This window comes from Protopterus annectens, chromosome 6.part0 (genome assembly GCF_019279795.1).
Source record: "Protopterus annectens isolate FY-2018-M chromosome 6.part0, PAN1.0, whole genome shotgun sequence".
Classification (NCBI taxonomy): Eukaryota; Metazoa; Chordata; order Ceratodontiformes; family Protopteridae; genus Protopterus; species Protopterus annectens.
The window spans coordinates 724,045,529-724,069,960 of record NC_056737.1 but is presented as its reverse complement, the minus strand read 5'-3'; the positions used below and the strand labels follow the sequence as shown (position 1 = coordinate 724,069,960).

Genomic DNA, 24,432 nt, shown 5'->3' with positions numbered 1-24,432 from the left:
GTAAATGTCAATAATGTTTTTATATTCTACATTTTAAATGAATTTATAGAATGCTGTATGTTAAGTGGGATTATCCACATGGATTCTGCTACCAATATGAATTCTGTTATTTATATGAAGGTATGCTATCTCCATGAATTTAGTTGTTTATATATTGCTATAATGCATCAGCATCTAGGCTCTATAGTTGATGACTTATTTGATATACATTTTTATATGTATTTATTTAGATTGTTCATATATGTACATCAATTTTTTGAAAAAAATTTTCTTGGATATTTTATATATATTCAGCTTCACACAGCCTTCATATTAGAAAGTTTTACATCTTATCTAATTTTATTAGGGGGCCCAAGTACTATTTGTATGTTTATTAATTTATTTATTATATTATCTGCACATGATATGGTTTGTGTGTATATATATATATATATATATATATATATATATATATATATATATATATATATATATATACATCTATTTACTTGTTCATTCCGTTACTAAATGCAGTGTTTTTGACTGTGCTCTTATTAATGAAGGATTTTAAGTAACACTGTCATCTTAAAGAAGGTTGCTAAAGTGCCGAACCATGTTAATTGAATTAATTGAATGATTTTTAACTAATTAATTATTTAACAGTTTTGATGATGGCTGCTGGTTTGTATAAAAGAGGTGAAGCTTCATAGTAATTTATGGTCTGAAGAAGCGTATCTATCGGATACGTGAAAGCGCTTACCGTTAAATAAAGCTATATAAAAATAGAGGTGTGCTCCAGAAGTCATCTGTGCTTCGGTCTCAGAGCCAGTCATTTCCAGTTTTGAGCTGTGCCCTTTGGTTTCACCACAGCCCCCCTGGTCTTTACCAATTGCAAGGCAGAGTTTGCAGCTCATCTACAACTGCAAGGGTTTCAGGTATTCCCATATCTGGATGATTGGATCCTGACTGTCCCCACTCAGCATCAACTTTCTCAGGCCAGGGATTACCTTTACCGGTTGTCTCATTGTCTACACATTAGCATAAACGTGGACAAATCGCATCCTATGTCTGTTCAGAATCCAGAGTTCATTGGGGTACATCTGAACACTCTTGGCCAGATGGCTGCTTTGCCCCAACATTGCAGCACCAGGTTCAGGCTAATCTGCTTTCCCCATTTCCTACTGCCAGCTTGATGCTAAGGGCCCTGGGCAGCAAGGCAGCTGGTATGCTTCTGGTTCCACTAGCAAGGTACTATATACGTATTCTCCATTGGACACGTGTAGTTCAGTGGTCCATTTTATGTCATCCCCTATCTGCGCCTGTCAGGTTAAAAACATTTGCAAATCTCATCTAAAATGGTGGATTCAAACAGACTTGACGATAGGCAGACAGTCTGTTCTTCCTCTACCCTCAGCCACAGTGACCACAGACGCTTCCCATTTGGGGGGCACTTCTGGGGGAAAATGGTCCAAGGCACATGGACTCGGATAGAGATCAGTCTGCATATCAATGCCTTTGAGATGAGGGGAGTTCTTCTGTCATTGCAAGCCTTTCAGGACGTCCTCCCTCCAGGTATGATTGCGATTCACACTGATAGCATGTTTGGTATATTGACAAGCAAGGAGGAACCCGTTTGTACCCTCTCTGCAGAGAGCCCATGAGGGTCTGGGAATGGGCGATCTCTTCCAACCATTTTCTTCTTGTAACTCTCGTACTGGGGATATCCAACATACCCTGATGCCTCACGAGTGGTGGTCTGCATCAGTTAGTGATGAGAGAGATTTGTCCATTGGGGTTCTCCCTGCTGTGACCTCTTTGTGTCCCCTTACAGTACCAAATGCAGCAGTTATTTTGCTCTGATTCCCCCTATCAGGAGGATTCCCAAGGGGTGCTCTGGTCTACGATTGACCTCCGGGACTCCTGTATGCCTATCCCTCCTGTCCCTCTGATTCCAAGATTTCTTCAGAAAGCCAAACAGTTGAAGGGGACACAAAGAGGTCACAGCAGGGAGAACCCCAATGGACAAATCTCTCTCACCACTAACTGATGCAGACCACCACTCATGAGGCATCAGAGGATAGCTTTGACTGGAAAGGAAAACCTGGGACCTCTAGCAATCATGGCAACTGGAGAAACCATGCTGTCAACTTGAGAGAGTGGAGATCGGGGTGGAGTCCTAATGTCAGATGAGAAATGAGATCTGGTTTGGGTTCCAACATCCAGGGAGGATGTTTGAGATGAGACCACAGGAAGGGGAACCAGACCTGTCGAGGCCAGAAGGGGTTAATGAGGATTACAGAGCCATGATTGCTAGAGGTCCCAGGTTTTCTTTTCCAGTCAAAGCTATCCTCTTGGCCTCTCAGAAACAGTCTACTAAGAAGGTTTATAAGAGTGAAGGGAAGAGATTTTCAATTTGGGCAGCCAGTAGTAACATCGATCCCTTTTCAGCTTCCATTCCCTCTATTTTTTTCATTTTTAAAATCTTTATTTATGCACGGTTGTAATTTTGCTTACCATTAAACTCCAGTTAGTGGGTGTTTCCAATTTTCATTCAGGATTACCTTTAGGATCCATTGCTTCAGCTAGGCTTACCAAAGCCTTCTTAAAGGATTTTCTCTTGAGGCCTCCCACTAAAGATCCTATACCCCTGTGGGATCTCACTCTGGTTCTGCAGGCCTTAATCCAGAGTCCCTTTGAGCCGGCTAAGGATTGTGACTTAAAGTTTTTGTCATGGAAGTCTATTTTTTTGGTTACTATTACGTCAACGAAAAGGGTTTCGGAGTTGCAAGCACTTTCTTCCAAACACCCTTTCATCATTTTCCACAAGGATAGGGTGTCCCTCTGTACTAATCCTTCTTTCATGCCAACAATGGCCACATCTTCCAATATTAACCAATGTATTCAATTACCTGTTTTTCCTAATTACTCTAACAAAAGAATATACCTTCTGCATTCCTTGGATGTTCATAGACAGCTTCAGTTTTACCTACACAGGACTGAGCTTTTCAGGAAGTAGGACCAGTTATTTGTTTCTTTTTCTCCAAATCATAGCTTCTGCTGCTTGCTCTTCTAGGATCCCCATTGATGATGATTGTGCTGTGGCCACTTGGTCTAGTTCTCACACCTTTGTGTCCCACTATAAAGTGGATATTGTGCCCATAAGCAGGACGTCTTTTGGTTCATCAGTGCTCCAGCATATCCATCCTTGAGGCCGCCCAAGAAATTTTGTAGCTGGGGACTCTGACTCATACATGAAGCAGAATGAGAAGGACAGTATCATATTTATTAGTTATGTACTTACCATAACATGGTGTCCATGTTGTCCTCTTCTCATTCGGCTTCACCTTCCCACCCAGCCATCCACCTTCTGGATATGCTTCTAGAGGAGCTAGATAGTCTTTGTTGGAACCCTGGTTCCAGGTTGAGCTCCTAGTTATCTTTCCTTTCTTCTTTGGCTTTGGGGGCAATAAACCTGATCTGAGGAGGTTGGGTGAGATGTAGAAGATTATGGGTAGGGGAGGAGTGTGAGCCTGAAAGTTCAAGTCTATGGGAGGTGGCCGAGTCGGATCCATAGTTCGGTTCCGAGACCCATACATGAAGCAGAATGAGAAGAGGACAACATATATACCAAGTTATGGTAAGTACATAAATAATGCATATAGGATTTTTGCCTGAAATTGTTTGCATAGATACTTTTATACCCCATGCAGACTGATCTTTTTCCTCAAATTGATGGCAAATGTTGGACATGTTATGGGCAAGAAAGAGATAACTAGAACATATGTTTTGGGAGTGCAGTAAGTAGGCAAATTTTAAATTCCCTGCAGAGTACTCTTGTCAGCAATACTGGGTGGGCTAATGAGTGTAACTAAGGAATTTTTTTTTTTGAGCTGGCATACAGGATCTGCATTGCCTAGACACAGCAAGGTCTTGTCAAGTTTAATCCTGGTGGCTTCTGCAAAAACAGTTGATAGAAAATGGAAATCAAAAACTAAACCAACTATACTTAAGTACTGAATATTGTAGCAGAGATAAAAGAACAGGAAGTGGGATCTTTAGAAAAGGGTAGGAGTAAGTTACATAGAGAAAAATGGAAATTGTGGGAACAGCACATGCAGAAAGATGTTTTGGAGGAGGAATGAGGTTTAAGAGAAGGCAATAACTGAATAGTTTATGTAATGTTGATTATACGATGTGTAGTAATATATATATAATGTATGATGTTCTGTCGACCTGTCTCACCTTCATTCTTACATATGGGCTCGGAGCTGATCCTCTGTTCTGGTTGGGTCGTGGCTAGGTAGGTATCCCATGGTGCACCAGTACAATCCCTAGATCTCGTTTGCCGCATCAACGAGTTTGGTTGTGCTTCTCTTTGGCTCTGGCTAAGTGATTGCAATTATTTCCACTTTTACAAAGATTTCTTGCCTGTTTAGTTTAAAATAGTTAAAACTGTTACTGCTTATAGTAATCAGTTAGCATAGTTGTTATTGTAGTTGTTCTTAGAGTTGTTAGATTTTACTTGTGCCGTTTGGTGCAATTCTTGGCCTTTTCTTACTTAGTTGGTATCCCGTGTACTGGTTTTTCTAGATTGGTAGTGTAGGCTCCTTTTTGCACACTGTTATTCTGTGTGTGTTGATAGATGGCTAGAATTTTGGTGGTTTCCGCTTGTTGTTTAGCCTAGTTAATTAGCTTGTTAGCTCATTACTGCATTTCTGTTGAGTGTGTGATATTTTCTCTAACTTTCTGGCTCTGTTTCAGTTAGAAGACCCTATCTCTTCCTTGCCCAGGCTAGGCCCATTTAACTTAGAGGACCTAGTCCTCGTGTTGTATTTTCCTTTTTGCAGGGCTAAGCCCGTTTAAATTAGAGGACGTAGTCCTCCTCCTTCCCTTTCTCTCTGTGCGTGTGTCCTATTCCACAGAATGTCTAAAGAGAGTAAGGATCATAAGCCATCCGGCTTTAAGAAGTGTATTAAGTGCTCTCAAAAAATGTCTATAACGTATGGTCACGGTAACTGCGTTTACTGTTTAGGGGCCATCCATTTACAGGAGACCTGTTTTTGTCATGCTTTTAGTCCTAGGGTGTTGCAGGAAAGGAAGAACAAGCTCATCCTAAAAGGTCTTCTTAAACCTTCCTCTGAGAAAGATTTGTCTAGTTCCTCATCATCCTCTAAATCTACTAAGTGAAAGTCGAAATCATCTAAGAGGCCGTCCCCGGCACCGGCTGGTGTCTCGGAGCCACCTCTTAAAGTTTCAAAAACAGAAAAATCCACTGTCTCCTCGGCTCCACAGACCTCGAAGCCAACTGAGAACGGTATTGTTATTGCAGGGTCAGTTCCAAGTATTTCGTAGTGATCACTGAGACTGTTGAGACTGTTTCTCTGAGCCGGTCTATGGACCCTCTACCAGCCTCCTTGTTATTGAAGTCTCCTATACCCAGAGATCCCGATCTCCTACTATGTCATCCAGGTCTTCCAGGAGTTTATCGGAAGAAGATGTGGAGAGGGTAGTGCTGAGACTTTTGAAGTCGTCTGCTTTGCCTAAATTGTTGTTGGCTCCGACCCAGTCAGCTCCGGAGCCACTTGAGCCCGTTCAACCCTCTGTGGTCATTCCTCCTCCGAGCCATGCTTGTTTTTCGGTGCCGGAGTGCTTGGTACCACCGGTGGACCCTTCTGCTCCAGCTCCCCCTTGTGGCTGTTTCGGAGCCGAGTTCTACTCCGACATTTTCGGTGCTGTCCATAGTGTCCAGGGGCCTGAAGCTCTCCGGTCGGTCAGCCCCGACAAGTATGCTTGGAACCAAACTTCTTTGGTTCAGAGTCTTCCTCTCAGCGCGCCAGCTATAGTGAGTTTAGACCCTGCGTCTATCTTGGAGCTTATGGCTCTGGCGCCGACAGCATCCTCAGTCTCATCGGAGCCGGGGAGGTCCTCAGAGCCGTCGAGGTCGACATTCAAGATGATGAGTAGTATGTTGTCCCGATCGTCAGCTCCTACCAGAGGTACTGGCACTCTTCTCCCTATAGCACCTACTTCTGTCTCAGCTCCTACTCCCTCCAGCGCAGCAGAGATCCTCAGATTCAGGAGCGACTGCCCCCACTCTTCCGTGACCTCCCCGGAATGTCCTTCTGAGGAGCCCCCACGGAAGAGAACTTGCAAGAGGAAGCATGTCGACTTCCAGGATGAGTATTTGACATCTGACACTCACCTTGAGGAGTCGGAAGGGTACCCCAAGTCGTCCTCTGATGTCTCCTTCATAGACATTCTGGAAATTCTTAAACTGAGGTGCAGCTGGCCCACTGTCACCCCTTCTGATGAGGAGTCAGTGTATCTGAAGGCTTTTGGGTCTCAACCTTCTGCCTCTTGGGTGTCTCCACCCTTCGGTGAACTGATGGATTTAGTTAGTTGAAAGGTGCAGTGGAACTAGTCCCCAGGAGACCGAACAAGTTCCTTTCTCCCCCTCCAGGAAAAGACTTTTTATCTAAAGGTGTGCTTGTAGATGCCATGGTGGTGGCGGCGGCCACTAAGGAGGAGCTAGCTGAGACTTCTACGACTTCTGTTCATCCACCGCATAAGGAGTCTCGAATGATGGATAGACAGGGAAAGCATATCTTTTCTTCAGTGGCATTTACCCTTAGATCGCTGAATTACCTTACACATTTTATGAGGCTTCAGAGAGATCTCCTTAAAGAGTTAGGAGACTCTTTACAAGGTACATGTACTGAGGGAGTCCCTGACAAGGTTTCCACCCAGTTGTTCACCTTGAACTCTATCGTCAACTCTTCCATGCAGCTTATTTCATATGCGGCTAATGGAGCAAGTAGAGCAGCGGGTTCAGGAATTTCCCTAAGGCGTCATTCCTGGATGCGTTTATGTAACTTTGCGGAACCGTTTGTCTACCTTTACCACTGCCCCTTCAATGGTTCCTCATTGTTTGGATCTAAGGTAAAGGACACTATCACCCAATGCGAGCAAGAAGGAAAAACGCACACTGCCATGGAAGTACGTTTTACTGTTCCCTCTAGACCATACCCCAAGGGTCAGAGGGTCTGGGTAAGATGTGGTTCAAGAAGTCCTAGAGGTTTTTCCAGCAGGCACAGGGTAATTCCTCCTTCCGAAGCAGCGGAGGAGGAGGAAATGGTAGACGTCGCCCTAGAGGTAGGGGCGGTCCGCAAAACCAGGGAGGTCGCGATTCCTTTCAAGGCCAGCCGTACCAGTGCTCCTGATGTGGGGCCCGACTGTGCTTCTCTGGGGCCGGTCGGGGGTCGCATTTCTTTGTATCCAGAAGCCTGGCTAAGTATCACTCAAGCCAAGTGGGTACAAAGAATTATTACCAGAGGTTATATCATACCCTTTCTCTTCCACCTTTTGTTCCCAAGAAGATGCCAAATGTTCCACCCAGTCACAGGGATCAGGCAACTGTGGAGGTCAACAAGTTGCTGTCAAAAAGTCATCCAAACCATGCTAGCAGACCAAATAGGATCTGGACCTTACTCCAGATCATTTTTAGTGCCAAAACGTACAGGGGACTGGAAACCCATTCTGGACCTAACAGATTGAACAAATCAGTAAAGGGCAAGTTCTGGATGGCAGCACTGTAGTCTATACTCCCGTTGTTAGGGAAAGACAATTGGATGTGCTCAATAGATCTCCAAGACGTCTACTACCACATAAAAATGGACAGGGTGTCAAGGAGTTGTCTACGCTTCTGGCTGGGAACCAGTCACTATCAGTTCCGTGCTCTGCCCTTTGGTCTCACCACAGCCCCCAGTGTGTTCACCAAATGTATGGCAGTAGTGACAGCTCACCTGAGACATCAAGGATTCCAGGTGTTTCCATATTTGGAAGACTGGCTCCTGACCACCCCCCACCAGGAATCTACTCCTTCAGAGCAGGGACGCAACTATTCAGCTTTGTGCCCAGCTGGGAATCTCTATAAATTGGGAACAATTTGCCTTATTGCCCTCTCAATCTGTGATTTTTATAGGTGCAGAGATAGACACAGTAAACATGGTGGCTCGTCTTCCTGACGAAAGGGCACAGACCCTGGTTCGTCAAATTCAGCATCTTCTCCCCTTACAAAGGGTCAAAGCCAAGATTATTCTGCAGCTGCTTGGGACCATGGCTTCCACCATACTATTAGTGCCACTAGCCAGGTTACACATGAGAATTCTTCAGTGGCTTCTGTCGTCCCAATGGTCCTTTCAGCACCTTCCATTATCCCATCACATTCTGCTGACAGAATCTTGCAAAAAGGACTTCCTCTGGTGGACATTACCTAATCAACTGACCATGGGTGCTTCATTTGTTCCTCGCCAACATATTGCCACTGTGACCACGGATGCCTCACAGATAGGGCAGGGAGGCATTATCTAGGCAGGACTGTCCAAGGCACATGGCAAGATCATGAGGCTCACCTGCATATCAGCATTCTAGAGATGAGGGCTGTACTCCTGGCGTTGCAAGCACTTCACAACCTTCTTCCTCTGGGGACTATTGCAATACAGTCAGACAGCATGTCAGTAGTATGGTATATCAACGAACAGGGCGGAACCAGATCTTACCCATGCTGTCGAGAGGCCATGCGAGTTTGGAAATGGGCGATATCTTCCCAACGTTTTCTGGTGGCAACGCACATTCTAGGGATGACCAATGTGATAACCGACAAGCTCAGCCGGGCGATCCTGATGCCTCACGAGTGATCTCTGAAACAGGAAACAGTGGAACAACCAGCCCAGTCAATGCCAAATGAAGCAGCTACTTTTCCCTTATCCCCCCTCTGGGGGGGGGTCACCCAGAGATGGACTTGTTCATGATTGGCCCCTGGGTCTCCTGTATGATTTTCCCCCCTTTCCTCTCATTCCCAAGGTTATTCAGAAAGTGAAACGGCTGGGAAGCAAACTGATCCTCATTGCTCCTTACTGGCCTCATCAGGTTTGGTTCCCCTTTCTCGGGCCTTTTTTCCTGGACGGTCCTTGGATTCTGGACCCAGTTCCAGACCTATTGACTAACATGTCAGGTTCGCTTCACCCCTCCGTACACACCCTCAATTTGACAGTTTGGCTGCTCCAGTTCCATCCCTATTCAGGCTTCACAACTTCTCACCTACTGTGACTCATATCCTTACGTCTTCTCATAAACCTTCCACTAGGATACTATATTCCAGTAAATGGAGAAGATTCTGTCTGTGGGTGGAGAAAATGGATTTTGACCCCTACACTGCCTCCATAAGTGGTTTTGGAATTTCTTTCTGAGCTTTTTCACCAAGAATCTGCAGCTGCCATTATCAGGGTTCAATTGGCGGTGATTTCAAATTTTCATCTAGGTTTCCCATATTGTAACTTGATGTCTCATAAGCTGTGCAAAACCTTCCTTAAAGGTGCCACTTTGACCACCTGTTCAAGAACCTGTGGCCTCATGGGATTTAAATTTTTCATGGGATTTAAATTTTGTGCTATCTAAATTAACATCTTCGCCCTTTGAGCCTTCTCATTCATCCTTTGAAATTTTTGTCTTGGAAGACGTGTTTGGTGGCTATCACGTCTACCAGACAAGTGTCAGAATTGCAAGCATTGTCTGTTAACCCGCCTTATCCGATTTTTCACAAAGACAGGGTGTCCCTTCGTACTAATCACTCCTTTGTCCCCAAGGTCTGCTCCCATGCCACTTTGAATCATTCCATAGAACTTCCGGTATTCTTTCCAAATCACTCCAATGTAGCTGAGTACAGGTTTCACCAGTTGGATGTTCATAGGCAATTACGTTTTTATTTGCCTAAAGACATCAGAAAATCAGATCAATTATTCATTTCCTTTTCCGAATCCAAGTTGGGATTACCAGTTTCCAAAGTGACTCTCTCTAAATGGATTTCTAGCTGTATAGCTTATGTTTACAATTCTGAGGGTAAACCTTTACCCTTTAAAATCAAGGCTCATACCATCAGATCTCAGATTACCTCTGCAGCCTTTCAAGCCAGGGTCCCACTTGATAACATTTGTGCAGCAGCTACGTGGGCTACCCCTCACACTTTTATTATTCATTACAAATTGGATTTAACCTCCAGGGGTAGAGCATCTTTTAGTTCCACGGTACTCAGGAGTATTTTTCCTTGAGCCACCCAAGAATAAGGCGCCAGAGACACTGTTCCATATGTAAGAATGAAGGTGAGATAGGACTACAGAACATAAAGAAGTTACCATAATGTTCCATGTTTGCAGTCCATCTCATCCTTTGTTCTTACGAACCCGCCCTCCTGCCCCCATCCTGGAAGTACCTGGAGACAGAAAAATATTAATTTCATTATTTATGGAGACCTTTTAGTATCGGCTTCTTTCTGTATGTTGTTATTTCTTCTAGTCAGCAGCAAACAAGATCTGGGGATTGTACTGGTGCACCATGGGATACCTACCTAGCCACGAGCCAACCAGAAGTCTTCTAGCTTTTAAATAGGCCTAGTCGGAGCCGATCCCATATGTAAGAATGATGGGTGAAATGGACTACAAACGTGGAACGTTATGGTGAGTACATAACTTCTTTTTTGTAAATGTGAACTTGTTAACATGGTTTGATTACTTTATATAAATATAAAGTCTGCCTATGTCACAAGTGATAATTCAGTAAAGGTCTTCAAAAAAACACTATAAGCTTGATTGATTCTCTAGGTCTAGATCAAGCTTTGTTAGGACTATTCTTCAGGGGTTCTTGGACTCTTTTTCTTTCCACCTCCCAAATGTAGGTTGCTATGGAAGTCTACCCATATAGCTAATGCTACAGCAGCAGTAATCAATATGATGGATATAGTACAATTGTGTAAGCTGAACTTACCACAACAGAAGATGTTTGCATGATCACTGCTGCAGTAGCCACTCCCACCCTCCACCCCCCCCCCCTTGTTTTTTTTGTGTGTTTTTATGCCAGGGTGTGGACATTTATGTTGTTTTTGTTCCAAGCATAGCACTTTCAGGGCTCATCGTCCTTCTTTCTGCTGGCAGGAAAGCTGTGAAGAACATCACACCCATGCTTGTCTTTTAATCATCTCTGCTTGACAGTTAGGACATGTGGAAGGTGCCCTGAAGCTTTGGAAGTTGGCAGGCCGTTATATCCTTGGCAAGACACAACTCTTATAGTAAGCGTTCTGCAGCAGTGATCATTTGAACATCTACTGTTATAGTAAGTTCATCTTACACAACTGTGCTTTCTGCTGGAAACTTATTTCTGTTTACTTTTGAACCGGCTATTCTGGCAGTTTTTTGGTTCTTTTTTTTTTTTGGCGGACTACCTGGTTTAGTGCTCTGACTTTCTGTAAGAGAGTATCTGGATGCAAGCATTCATTGTGAGTCAACCTTTTTGCTTTTCCATGCATATAGGTTTATCTGTAGAAAAAAAAATCCCATATATGCCCTTACTATTATTTGAATGTGCCTTAAGTCTAGCGATCTCCCTAAGCTGTTACAGCATTTGAATGACAGCCAGAACAGATTCTATATACTCTGCTAATGCTTTTGCAACTTGGGTATTATCTTGTCAGCACTAAGTCCTTTAGGAAAACTTTATAACTATGGAATTCCTAGTATGAGACTGGGAATGGACAACCTTTATTAATTCAAACAATTTCAGTTGGTTGTTCCTTACTATACGTTTTCCTGGTTATTCCTTCCTTGGTAAAACATTTCCATTCAGGATGTTTTCCTTGATAGTAAATTGGAAAGGGGTGGACTCTAGAAGAATTGTAGAAGTAAATACATGATCCTCTCTACATTCCTTTTTGAGGTCCAGGCTTTGCATTTCCTAGGATCATTCTCCATGGCCTCCTGAATCCATATTATTCCTCCTTCCAGGTTGGATAGGCTTTGGTAATCAGCCCATATAGCTGAAAGGTTACTGCAGCAGTATGATGAACAGAGATAGTGCAGTTGTGTAAGTTGCACTTAGCTGTAAGAGTAGATGTTTGAATCTCTTACTGCCACAGCAGCCGCACTCATCCTCCATCCTCATACTCTTGTATACAGTCATAGTTGGGATATAAAGTAGGTTTGTGTTTATTTCTACTTTATATGTTTCCTTGTTATTTGTTGTTTGATTCAGGAGTGAAGGGCTATTCTTTGTATGGGGAAGAAAGTCCTGGAGAAATCTTTATTGTGACTGTTTTTTGATTTCTTTCATTGAAATTGTCTAATCAGCATTCAGAGTGCAGGTGTGTGTGTGTGTGGTATGAAGGGGATGGGGCAGAGCTTTTTAAGATGGTTGTTTGTTGTTTCCTTGGCTGGAAACAACCTATAGAACCTAAAATCTATTGCAGCAGTGAGTAATTTTGAGCATCTATTGTTACGGGTATGTTCAACTTACACAATTGTACATTATTAAAAATACTAGAGTTAGTTGCTATTGAACAATGCATTTAATCTTTCTGCCTGTTTATTGTAATTTATTGCAAATTATCTTACAGCAAACTGCAGTGTCTTCACTTCAGCTCGTGGGATGCAAACAAAGAGTGGATTGTCGACCTGCCCAAAGGTGAAGATGCAGAAGCTCTTTGCTTGGGCCAGGGCTGGGCTGCTGTAGCAACAAGTTCTCTGCTGGTTCGTATTTTTATGATGGGGGGAGCACAGAGGGAAGTCTTCAGTTTACCTGGACCAGTTGTTTCTATGGCGGGACATGGAGATCAGCTAATAATTGTATATCACAGAGGTACTGCATTTTATTAATTACCGAGTGATTATTTCTGGATGTACTAAAGGAACCTTGCAACACAATATGTAAACTGTTACAGAAGATTTTTCCCAAAGGCTGTTAGAAATATTAGATTTATTTTGTTGTCATTCACTGTAGCCCATTTTACTTAAGTGTACCAGTTTCTCCCTTCCACAATGGTGTGTGGCCATTGAAGTTATGCATGTAACTTAGGGTAGATACTGGAGACCTCCTTCCTGTAATTGGGTTGTAGCAGCATGTGCATCTGTTGAAGCACCTATTTCAGTGCCTGTATAGGAAATCTATACTACCATTTAATAACTTGGCATAAGACTCATAAAAGAGAGCAAAGTGAAAAGCTTGTGTCTGTGCTACACCATGTCATAGCAGAGTGTACCAGAAAGTGTTTAGTCCATAGCTCTGTAATGCACTGTGTTGATAAACACAATGGCTATGCCCATGTACTAACCCTAACACTCCCTAGTACAACATTATTGTATACCTCTCCCCCAAAACCCACAATGTGGGATTAGTAATTTCTTCCCTTTCTCCCATTTGTGTATCCTACTCCCAGGGAACTATCACTGAGTATGTTCATTGCAAAATTCATTCTGCTGTGTGCACATCTTCCACCTTGTATATAGACCAACTATCTTTTTACTGTGAGTGTAATATTTAAGTGTGTACATCTAAACTTGTTTTTTAGTTATATTTTTTAAAGACAACCTGTATACTTCATTTCAAACTGTACTTTCCTACCTAACATACTTTATGGTGAATGTCAAACCATTTACCATGTAAATAGTACTGTATTGCTTTGTTAAACTCCGTAGTCACTTTCTGTATAATTACGTTCTTTGATGAAAATCTTCATGAATAATGTATTGAGATATTTTTTGACATTTTGCTGTCCTGTTTTATTAGTTTAATGTGGAGCTTATCTCCCCGAGCCTCTACTGAAAATGGACATGTATCCAGTTGGACCAAGCCCGGTCAACAAATGTAAAATAAATAAAATAAGTGTACAGTTGCTGGCGAGGGCAGTGTTAGTTCAGGGAAAATAATGAAAAGGAGCTAATCAGTAACTCTTGCCAGCAATTAAGAAAATGCCCTTGCTCTTAAATACTGCTGAAATCAGTCATTAGGCATACAAGGAAAAGTAGCTCAAAGAATGACTGCTCATCCATTTCATGATCTTTGGGTGGTAACTGTTGTGGAGCCATCATTCACAAGACATGCTTTCATTACACCACTAAAGAAAATGTTGCATAACATTGTCATTGTCCCTCAACTATATTTCGCTAAAAACAAAATTAAATTTATTATGCTGCATTATACTCTTCTACAGTTATCTTGTTACAAAAAGAAAAGAATGAAAGCTACTTTAAAAATATGTTCAGAAGGCAAGTGTCAGTGGACTGTAGAGTGAAAAAAGAGCAGTTAGTAGTACACACTGGCATTTTTTTCCAAGTACATGAGATTCTAGAGTCTGACAATCATTTTTCTTTGCTAGGAGGAGGACATGAAAGCAAATTTGATAAAATAAAGTGGCTTGTAAGGGATGACAATAAAATTGATTAGGTAAACAAATATTTACGAAATACTGACTAGGACTTCAGTAATTTTTTAGAAATGTCTTTCATCAAATTGGTTTCCTTGGGTGCTAATTCTATCCCTTTTCAAATTTTATTTTACTGTTTGAGAGGGTGGATAGAGTGCAAAAGTCGGTGTAGTGATGTGGAAGAGCAAATGAGTTATGCATACAGTGTGCAGTATTGTAGACTTCTTTAGAAAAACATAGGCTGCAGGTTCTCCCGAGAGGGTTAACTGGGGTGGTGCAGGGTCTCATAATCTCCACTGATCTAGATTTTGTGTAAACATTTATTATATGCCCTCATAAAAAAAAAAAAAAAATGAAGGAAAAGAGAGACATGAAGACATGATAGAAACCTTCAGATACCTCAGAGGATTTGAATACCAGAAGAATTGCAACTTTCAGAAAAGCAGGAGCTGCACAATAACAGTTAATCTTTCTGTCAGTTCCTTTGTACGATATTAAAATAGTGAGAGTATACTGTCATTTGGCTGATGCCTGTCTGCTCTGGTCAGAATTTCCAAGCTGTCTTCCTTGCATGTGCGGGAAAGAGCCTGCGTCCCTTTTGGCTAGTAGGTGAAAATAAGGGTATATCAGGCTCCCTCCACCCTTGTATTTTTCTCAGATGTTCATTGTGGGGATTACTGCTGCAGTGTACATTTTAGCATTAGGAAATAGCTAAGGTAGGATTTCTGTCCTCCTCGTGTTTCTTTCAGAGCTTTCACAATTGGTCCTCTGTGCGCACTAGTCGGACATGGCACCATAATTTAGTATTTTTTTGCCACAGGAAGTCGTCTTTAGTCATTCTGTCCATCAGTCCCTTCTTGACAGCTTTCAGCAAATGATAATTACCCAGTTTGGGAACAACTTATTTGGCTTTCTAATATCTGACTACCGATTATTGATTTTTGTTTGATGTTTTGATTGACAAAGGATGCAAATTTTTTGGATTTGAAGTTCTACAATTTCTGAGGTCTGTGGCATCCTTGGAAAAGTATTCTGGCAAGAATTCACAAGTAAGGCAGATTCGACTAAAGGATGTCCACTCATAGTGCATATTTAGTCTAGGAGAAGAGCACCCAGGTATCTTCCTGTGAGCATTGCGCTACCTTCAGAAAGAAGATATTAGCAAGTAAGGCTAGATACCTTAGAGCCTATGCAGACCAAAAAAGTGAGAAGCCTTTGTCCAGGATAACAGTTTTCACTAACAACCTTCTTCCTACACATACTTGAAAGATCCTCATCAAAGACAGCCAGTAGGCAAGGGACCATGTGCCCTTAGAGACCCCTTCAGTCATTCAGGGACATGTAGAACTCATTCCGTATGAGATATTGCTTCATACACTCCCATGACTCCTTTGTAGGCTAACAGTAGAATTGCAATGTCTGCTGCTGCAAAAAATATTGGAAGGAGTTGACAGGCATCCCAACTAGATGCCAGTTCCTAGACACTTGCGAAACATGTCCACCCCTTCAGAACTGTGTAAGATATTGGATCTCCAAATAATTTTGATAGCTAATGGAGAGTTACAGGGTCTATCTGACAAATTTAACATGACCTTTACTAAAGGATTGCTTTCCATCAACAAATTTGGATGTGACACCAAAGTCACAGGCCCACATCCCTGTGCCAATGCCTCAGTTAAAGTTTGACTACAAGAGATTTGCTAAGGAATGTATTGCAGCCTGACAGAAGATTAACTCATTACAGCAAGTGCAGAACCAGAAACTGAGATATAGATCGTCTATATTCGAGTCAATATATTTATTTCACTTAAGCTGCAACAGGCTTTAACTGACTCACTTTAAAATACTCTGTCGAGACTTAATTCTCTTTTAAAACATAAATGCTTTAGAGTCTCTTATTGTAAATCTAGTGTTTGGTCAGTGCCCAACTGGCAACCCGCCTCCCTTCTCCTGCATCTGCCAACGAAGTTTCCTCAGAAAATCTCTTTTCCTGTTCTCTTCAGTCAGTCACTTCACCTATTTATAAGACAGTGTATGGTAATGATCCATCTGGACCATCCTGAAAACAGACTATTCAGACAGTCACTCTAATCAGTACTCAAGGTTTTCCTAGATTTTTCTGGTGCCTCTGCTATTCTTTCTAGGTGTTGCTTGATGGATTCTAACTTAATCAGGAATCAATAGAAAAAATATTTGCACTGTACACTGCTTACCATCCACTTAGGGATGAAAGCCTGGAAACATTTTTCCAAAGGCTCTGACCAGTCTGTATCACAAATATGTGTAACCCATTCTTCAGAGGCCACCATGTTGTCGAAAATTCCCTTTATATCAATCCACTGTGGGATTACCTGTAGTAACCTTGACTGTTGATGTAAATTTAGTAAATACATTGACTGATTTATGTCTTATGATTTAATGTGTGGTGTACTTCTAAGTTTTACCTGCAGTTCCTGTATTTGTTGCAGTAACTTTGCATTTGCTCTTTTGAAATTCTCTTTATCCATAGCTGCCTGTACTCTAAACTTTCTCTCCATTCTAATGTCGTCCCCTGCCATTTTTAACTGTGCTTTGGTGGCATTGATTTCATCCTCCCCTTCCTGTATTCTTTCTTACAAAGATTGTAATGCAGTTTTTAAAGTAGTTAGAATAAACAAAAAATAAACTGAATAAAAAACAAAAAATGAAACTGACTGTTACAGCTAGACACAGACTGTTTATTTAATGTAAGCGCTTTCGGCAGGGTTATTACCCAACCTTCTTCAGACAGACACTGAACATTACACAGCTTCCAGTTTTTATAAACATCAAGACATGTAACAATCAATTAAAACCAGTAATTAATTATCCAATAAAACCAAGTTTTTGGGTTTAAAGGTAAACACCCATATATAAATATAAAAAGAAATTATAACCCCAAAAAAGTACTAAACCAAGACTACTCAGCAAACCTCAGTATGTTACCTATATGAATGCATGTATACAAAATTAAAATGTCAGACTAGATGAAACATTACTTGTCTAGCTGTAACAGTCCGTTTTCATTTTTTGTTTTTTATTCAAAGTAGTTAGAATAAAACATGTAGCCTCAGTATACTGCCTCAGCTCTGCATTATATTTCTACATTTTTTTTTAAAGCTTTGTGTCGGCTTATTTAACTTTGCTACTGCGTCACCTGTTTTCCCTTCAGCTTTAGCTGCCTCTGACCATTCCAAACAATACTGTTCAAATAAAGGAGCTACAATTGGAGCCTGTAAATCCTTAGTGTTATATTCCTGAATATCTCTCGGTGGTTTAGTTACTGGCATCACTAAAACTGCAGCATCTGGTTGTGTTTCTGGTAACTGCATGTTACCCTGACATTTCTGATAGATAATCTAAGTATCTCAACATATTCCTGACAGTATAACGTAGTGGTACTATTACATGTCACACACGTAATTAGTGATTTTGATTTTTGTACATGCTGATCAAAACCTACAACAATCTTAGCAAGCCATGCAAAATCAAGTTTACTACAATTTAAAAAATCTGCATTTTACTGTATTTGTCGTACCATTTCATTAAAAAATCCCATACATCTTTGTAACTTAACATCTGTACTGACTACATGTGGGCACTTCACACTAAGTCTCTAATGGCATCAATGTTGTGACCAAAAAAGGCTTACCACGAGCTGTTAACAATTACCAGGTGATTGAGCTGGAAACTGGAAAATCTCATCAAAAGTCTTTGTCCGTTGGATAATTCAGTGATCGCTGAAGAGTAGTTGCTTCAAATGATGTCTCGTTCACCCTTTTCGTCTGGAAGAAGCATGAACCGGCACTACTACAATGAACAATGTCAAACTGGATGCTGATGTCAAAGTTTAAAATGTAAGAGTATTTTAATGATTTACTGTTGACTTTGAAACTTTGCAAGTGCATATTTCAAAACTGCCCTGGCTCATCACTGTTAAAGCAGCAAGCACAGACACAGAAAACAGACTTCCACCGTCTAAGTTCAAGTCGGTATATTTATTTCAGTTAATCCACAATACGCATTAACCAACTGACTTTAAAATACTCTGTCACGACTTAATTATCTTTTACAACGCAAATGTTTCAGAATCTCTTTTTGTAAAGCTAGTTTTGGGCCGATGTCCTTGCCCAAATGCCTGACTGGTAACCCGCCTTCCATCTCCTGCTACTGCCGACGAAGTTTCCTCAGAAAATCTCCTTTCCCAGTCAGTCTCTTCACTTATTTAAAATAGTCGAGAAAGGTGATCCTATGATGTTCATCGTGTTTCACTGTTGCAGTCATTACACTTGTGTTATCCTGCTGGCAGGCTACCCGCAGTTGGCCTGAATTCCAAAGTCCTGGTCCGGCGTCAGTTGCTGTCGCCTCTTCCCTGACGTCAGTGCGCCAGGGGTGTATAAGATGCAGCCGACGCCATTTTCTTCAGTTTTTCTTGCCGCACAGTGCCCGAAGCAAAAGCAGTTTGCAAGTGCTGGTCGGCCGACTCCTGAGATTTTCGAAATTGAATTTAAGATCCGAAGTCTTCAGTAAAGCTAAGTACCCCGTTGGGAAAATTTTTTCTTGCTCCAGACCAATGTCAGAAAAAGTTAACAATTGTATTTCTTGTGAGAAGCAAATACCTCATAAGGATTTTCATTCTTACTATATTCCTTGCCTAGGCCCTGACCACAACGTTGCTAGTTGTCGGTTTTGTGCTAGATTTAACCAACGCACTATTAAGCGTCGGTACGATTTTGCATTTCATTACTTTATATAATGCCATTGGAACAGCTGACGACCGGAGTTCATAAAAAGCGCAAGGAAAAAGAAAACGATAGGCATCCGAGGTCCAAAACTGACGACAAAGCCTCCTCTAGGCCAGTCGCCAGTTCACCGGTCCTAAGTGAGGTGCTTTCGCAGCCCCTGACACCCGCTACCTCAGAGCCACAGGCTGCCTCCGACTCCCACGTGGAGACAGCTAGGCCTCTGGATACTCAAGGTATTGGGCCTTCGGAAATTAATCCCTCAGATGGGTCCGGAGCCGCGAAGCAGACATCGGCTTCTGAGGGTGTTTTCAGACCTACACAGCTTTATATCAAGCCAACCTCAGCATCCAAGACAAAGACTAAAACAGCTTTAAAGATAAAGAAACAAGTACAGCATTCTCCTGGACAGACTTCCATGCCTAAAAAAACAGATGCTCAAAATGGCCGAACACCTAACTACTTTGATCAGGGGTTCCCATCCCCCTCCTGATAAAAGGCCTAGGCAAGACACTGATTATGATTCCTCTGATCAGGTTTCCATTTCCTCTGACTCCTCTTCAGAACAGGGATTCTCTCTTCCTCCCTATGAGGACTCTGATGCTGAAGAATGTATCCCTTCAGCCTCTCCTCGTGAGGACTATTCTTTTGGGGAAACCCTGCACACCATGAGGGAGCATTTCCACTGGGAGAGCCAAGATTATTCAGAATCTAAGAAAAGGCTCAGAGATTTTCTTTTATTGCCTCAGCACAGATCTCTTGCTATTCCACCTGTACTAGACATTGTTGATGTGTTTTCAGCGTCCAGTCTGTCTTCTGACTCTTTACCCCCTGCACCAGTTAAGCCGGATAGATACTATAGGGTTCCAGATTCTCACAAATTTCTATATAAAAACCCTGCTGCTGACCCAGAAACTATTTCTCAGGGTCCCAAAGGGGTAAAGGCTTCCACTGAAAAAAAAACCCTGTCCCCTCCAATAGGGATTCTAGAGCACTGGACAGATGGGGGAAAAAGTTTACACCTCTGCTACTTTGGTTGTAAGGGCTTTAAATTGCCAGTTTCATGTGCTTAAATATCAACAATACCTAATGTCTCTGTTAAAACAGAAAATGCAGACAAACTCAATGCCCTGAAAACAAAGAAATGCAGGATTTATTGCATGCAGCTGAACAAGTGGGAAAGCATACTTTGCAATGTGGTTTTGATTCATTAGAGGCCTCTTGCAGGGCCGCTGTTACAGGCTCTGTCATTCGTAGGCATGCTTGATTAAAGGAACAGAATCTGCCTGATCATGTAAAAGCAAAATTATTGGATGATCCATTACAGTATGATACTTTGTTTGGTATTGAGGCAGAAGAGGTGTTAAAGAAAATGGAGGATAAAGCAAAATCTATGCAGACAGTAAAGGATTTTTTACAGGTTCAGCCACCAAGATTTAGCAGGAACTGGCCTTTTAAGAATTGGTCCTTTCCAGTGTCAGACAGACCACAAAGAGGCAGATACAGATGCCCTAGAGGCAGATCTCAGCCCCAAGGCTCATACAGGCCTAAACAACGGGGTGCTTCTACCTCCAAAAGCGGAGAAGACAAATCACAACCATATAGAAAACAGCCCCAATGACTTCCCACTGCCAATGACAAGCACTTATCTTTTGGCAGCACCCTTAGGGGGAAAGCTAGCACTTTTTTCACACAATTGGCACATGATCACCCAGGACAAATGAGTACTGAATATTGTTTCTCAGGGCTACAGGTTCCATTTTCACACCCTTCCAAAGGCAAAAGGTATGCCAGACCTGCCACACAGTCAATGGGCAGAGGCACAAAACAAATTTCATCTCTCATGGACATGAGGGCTATTCAGCGAGTACCTCAGCAAGAGCAGGGACAAGGATTTTACTCAAGGCTTTTCTTGGTATCCAGAAAGGACAAAGCATGGAGACCAGTACTGGACCTGTCTATTCTAAATACTTTTCTAGACGTTCCAAAAATTCAAAATGTTGACACTGCAGCAACTTCTGCCCATGCTGGGCAAGAAGGCTTGGCTCCTAACTTTGGACCTCAAAGAGGCATACCTGCATGTCCCAATCAGACAATCTTGCAGAAGATACCTCAGATTCATAGCTGGCTCAATGCACTACCAATTCTCTGCACTGCCCCGTGGCTTATCTACTGCGCTCAGGGTCATCACAAAATGCCTGGCACCAGTAATTGCATTTTGCAGACAAAGATGAATTCAAATGTATCCCTACTTGGACAACTGCCTTATTCAAGCAGAGAGCAAGGACATTCTACTAAAGCATCTGGCATTTGTAAAAAGATTACTAATTTGCCTAGGGTAACACAGTAAACGAAAAGAAATCAAAACTAGTATCCTTTCAAAAGATAATATTCCTGGGTGCAAGCTTAAATACAACTGCGCAGATGGCTTATCTCACGCCAGACAAACAAAGGCAACTAACTTATTACTTCGAAAACATGGCAACAAAAACCCAGTTACCTGCAAGAAAAATTCTGCAGGCTTTGGGCTTCATGGCATCCTGCATTCTGCTAATTCCATATGCAAGACTGCATATGAGGAAGCTACAATGGTATCTCAAAAGTGTTTGGACTCAACATTGCCACAGCCCGGAAATGTTAATTACCCTCATTCCCTGCCTGCAACAGGAGTTTTGATGGTGGGCACTGGCCTGTCACCACAAGAAGGGACAGCCATTCACTTTACCCACAGCCAGGCAGACACTAACAACAGATGCATCGGATTATGCCTGGGGGAGCAAACATGACAGGAAAATGTATTCAGGGCACATGGTCCGCAAACCAAATGCATCTTCATATCAACCACAAAGAGATGCTAGCTGTACAGAATGCCCTGACAGCCTTCAAGGATCTTCTCCATCCAGGACAACTATTGCTAAAGACAGACAATACTACAGTCATGTGGTACATAAACAAGCAAGGGGGCACACATTCCTACCCCCTCTGCAGGCAAACCATGACTTTGTGGAACACAGCATTGACTTATCAAGTACATCTGCAAGCACAATTCCTGCCAGGAAAGACAAATACTCTGGCAGACAAACTAAGCAGAAACCTCATGGACCCTCACGAGTGGAAAAAATGGGGATGCCCAGACATAGATCTATTTGCCTCCCCTCACAACTACCAACTACAGAGATTCTGCACAAGGACTTATCACAAACAAGCATGGAAGGTGGATGCTCTATCATTCAGGTGGAAAACCCTTACAGTATATGCCTTTCCTCCACTGCCTCTACTCCCCAAGGTACTCCTAAAGGTCAGACAAGAGAAGCCAAAAATGATACTGATTGCCCCTGACTGGCCACGCCAGCACTGGTACCCAGTCCTAAAGAGCTTGTCTCAAGGCCCAGCCTGGACTTTACATCAAATTCCTCATCATCTGACCCAACAAAACAATCAGATCCTACACAGCCAACTCAGAACCTTAAATATGGCTGCATGGCGAATAATATAACCACTTAGAACACACCTCTCTCAAAAGAAGTTATGGATGTTATTTTGGAAGCCAGGAGGCCCAGCGCCAGAAAATCTTATGCAGAAAAATGAGAGAGATTCTGTGCTTGGAACCAGGCACAAGAAATTGACCCGCTTGTTCCAAATATTCCTCAGATTTTACAATACCTAACTGAGATGCTGGACAAAGGCCTATCCTTCTCATCAACTAAGATCCATGCCTCGGCCATTTCAGCCCTTTACAATATGGAACCACCTATTTTCTCACATCCACTGCTAAAGCAGTACCTCAGAGGGGCCAAAAACATAAGACCCCCAAGGAGAGCTCCGATACCTACAAGGGACCTCAATTTTGTCTTGGAAAAACTCACACTGCCTCCTTTTGAGCCAGCCAATACAGCCGAGATAAAATTCTTATCATGGAAAACAGCGCTGCTCCTAGCAATAACTTCAGCAAGAAAAGTCTCAAAGTTACAGGCATTAATGGCTGTGGAACCTTTTATCATTTTCCATCCGGACAGGGTTTCTCTTAAGGACAAAGCCAACTTTTATGCCAAAGGTGGTATCCAGTGTGGCTCTTAATCAAACCATTCATTTGCCTACCTTTTATCCAAATCCCCAGAATAAAGGGGAGAGACTTCTACATTCTTTGGACATGCACAGCTACGCTTCTACTTGGACAAAACTAAAGCTTTCAGAAAGACTGAGCAACTTTTAGTGGCATATGCTGCAGGATCACAAGGAAAGGCTATCTTAAAACAGACTATTTCAAAATGGATAGGACACTGCATTCGTTTCTGCTATGCACAACATGGAAAATCAGTGCCTAAGAGCATTAGGCCACATTCAACCAGGGCAGCAGCCACCTCAGCAGCCTTCCTCAGAGGTGTACCAACCAAGGATATAAGGGAGGCTGCAACTTGGACTTCAGTGCACACTTTTACCAAGCACTACCACTTACCTCTCTACTCTAAATCCAGAGCAGGCTTTGCCACTGCAGTTCTGCAGGGCCTCATAGCCACTCCTAATCTTATTTAGACCCAGCCACCCAACCTCAGCTTTGGGATTCAACCCAAGTGTAATGACTGCAACAGTGAAACATGATGAACATAGTACAATTTGTGTACCTACCATAAATGTAGATGTTCGAGTGTATTCACTGTTGCAGTCCAGGTTACCCACCCACCATCACCCTTTCTTTGCTGGGACTTATTCTGTATAACCTATGTGGTGTATTTGCTTGTAGATGAAGGTACTGTTTATTTTAGTGCATGCTTTGCATTAGCAATGTTTTTAGCTTACCCTTTTGGGGGCACCTGACATCTGGGGCAAGAAAAACTGAAGAAAATGGCATCGGCTGCATCTTATATACCCCTGGCGCACTGACGTCAGGGAAGAGGCGACCGCAACTGACGCCGGACCAGGACTTTGGAATTCAGGCCAACTGCGGGTAGCCTGCCAGCAGGATAACCCAAGTGTAATGACTGCAATAGTGAATACACTCGAACATCTACATTTATGGTAGGTACACAACTGTACTTTGTCCACATTCTGGAACTCTCATAGGAGCATTATGCTACCCATGAAGACCAGTGAGAACAGTCTGTAAAGGTACGCCTATGTTATCAATGGAACAAGCTCCATATTGTGGAACTCTAGCAGCAGTATACTGCCCATGAAGAAAAGTGTAGAGCATTGTAGAACAGTCTGGAAAGGTAAGCCTATAGATGCCAAATATTTATATCACTTTACCCAACATGCATTATACTAGCACTTTACACTATTATATATTTATATATATATATATATATATATATATTTATGTGTATGTGTGTATATTAATACAATACATGTATATTGCAGTATTTATATTAACACTTTACATAAATCAATTTGCTTACATAAAACAGTTTACTCTAACAAAAGAGATTTTCTTCCACAGGAAAAAATAAG

The 24,432-nt window shown here is 42.2% G+C and overlaps 1 protein-coding gene across 3 annotated transcripts in view; it reads left to right on the top strand.

Annotated features, from left to right (window-relative positions):
* WDHD1 (WD repeat and HMG-box DNA binding protein 1) overlaps nucleotides 1-24,432 on the top strand; it is a 2,322,801-nt gene that overhangs the window by 1,355,919 nt on the left and 942,450 nt on the right. For all 3 annotated transcript variants that reach the window (XM_044074408.1, XM_044074407.1, XM_044074406.1), the window contains exon 14: nucleotides 12,419-12,660. In XM_044074408.1, the coding sequence (XP_043930343.1) occupies nucleotides 12,419-12,660 (242 nt within the window). The remainder of the gene's footprint in view (nucleotides 1-12,418; nucleotides 12,661-24,432) is intronic.